General features: G+C 48.5%; 1 protein-coding gene across 1 annotated transcript in view; it reads right to left on the reverse strand.

Moving 5' to 3' along the window:
* Positions 1–679: 679 nt before the first annotated feature.
* LOC111385870 overlaps positions 680–1,172 on the reverse strand; it is a 5,971-nt gene continuing 5,478 nt past the window's right edge. The window contains exon 2 of the mRNA XM_023010298.1: positions 680–1,163. Within this exon, the coding sequence (XP_022866066.1) occupies positions 915–1,163 (249 nt within the window). The 3' untranslated portion in view covers positions 680–914. The remainder of the gene's footprint in view (positions 1,164–1,172) is intronic.

Consider the following 1,172-nt stretch of genomic DNA (forward strand, 5'->3'; position numbering starts at 1 on the left):
TTCCAGACGCAATTCCGGTCGATTGGGAGCTCCAAATGGTGATTGGAGACCATGGCTGTGATCGTCTGGAGGAGGGCTACCGATCGGCAGTGGTCCGCGACCGTGGGTCCCACCGGAGGCGCCAGAAAATTGAAATTCGGCAGGCAGTGCAGGCGGAACTTTCTGCTGCAATTTCGGCCGATTGGAGGCTCCATATGGTGAACGGCGACCATGGTTGTGATCGTCTGGAAGAGGGCTATCGACCGGCAGTGGTGCGCCGGCGTGGGTATCACCGGAACAGTGATTTCTGGCAGAAATAGATTGCGGCAGATCCGGTGTTTGGCCCCTATTTTCATCAGATTCCGGCCAGTTTATTGCCGGTGGTTGGGTGTAGGTTGTAGAGGGTAGTGAGGGGGTTCTATTGGTGGCCAGATCCGGTGGTCTTGGCGGCCGGAATGTAGCCGGAATTTCCCGAGGTGAGAATCGTAGAGGCCGAAAATTGCAATTTTTCGACAAACTGCCCGTTTACGTTTGGTGCCGTAACAGGAGCGTCCGACCTCCGATTGCCATGATTTTTTGACCGAAGGTTCGCCATCTCATGAGGGTTGGTTTGGTTTAGGGTTTAGGGTTTGGTTTAGGGTTTAGGGTTTAGGTTTAGGGTTTAGGGTTTTGGGTTTTGGGTTTTTTTTTTTTTTTTAATAAAGACATCCACACATCCTTAATGACTTTTTAGGGTCCACCAAGGAAGGTCGATGGGGGTTAAGGGTTCCCCAACCATGTTTATTTCATAGAAATCAAAAGTACAGGGAAGGAGGGGGGCATAAACCTGACCTCCAAAAAGCAACAGTGCAACAAATGAAATATTAAAAACGAATAAAGTAAATGAGGAAGTACTACTTCCTTGTACAAGAAAAATGAAATAATGATTGCCTAAACTACAAACCTCTAAAGCTGGGCAATCCATATCTGTCGATTTGTACCAATGCCCTAATCTGTCGAGGCAGGTCAAGTGGTCCATATTCTTGGTAGCGCTGGTGATCCCAGCCTTCTGAAGCAAGAGAATCTGCAACCTGGTTACCCTCTCTGTAGATGTGAGAAACTGTGTCTCTATCGAAGCAAATGAAGTCTCTGATCTGTCTGAGAATACCCTGGATCGACCATGGTCCTCCACCTTTGGTGATGCAGTGAATAGC

This window comes from Olea europaea, unplaced genomic scaffold, assembly GCF_002742605.1.
Source record: "Olea europaea var. sylvestris unplaced genomic scaffold, O_europaea_v1 scaffold3318, whole genome shotgun sequence".
Taxonomy (NCBI): Eukaryota; Viridiplantae; Streptophyta; class Magnoliopsida; order Lamiales; family Oleaceae; genus Olea; species Olea europaea.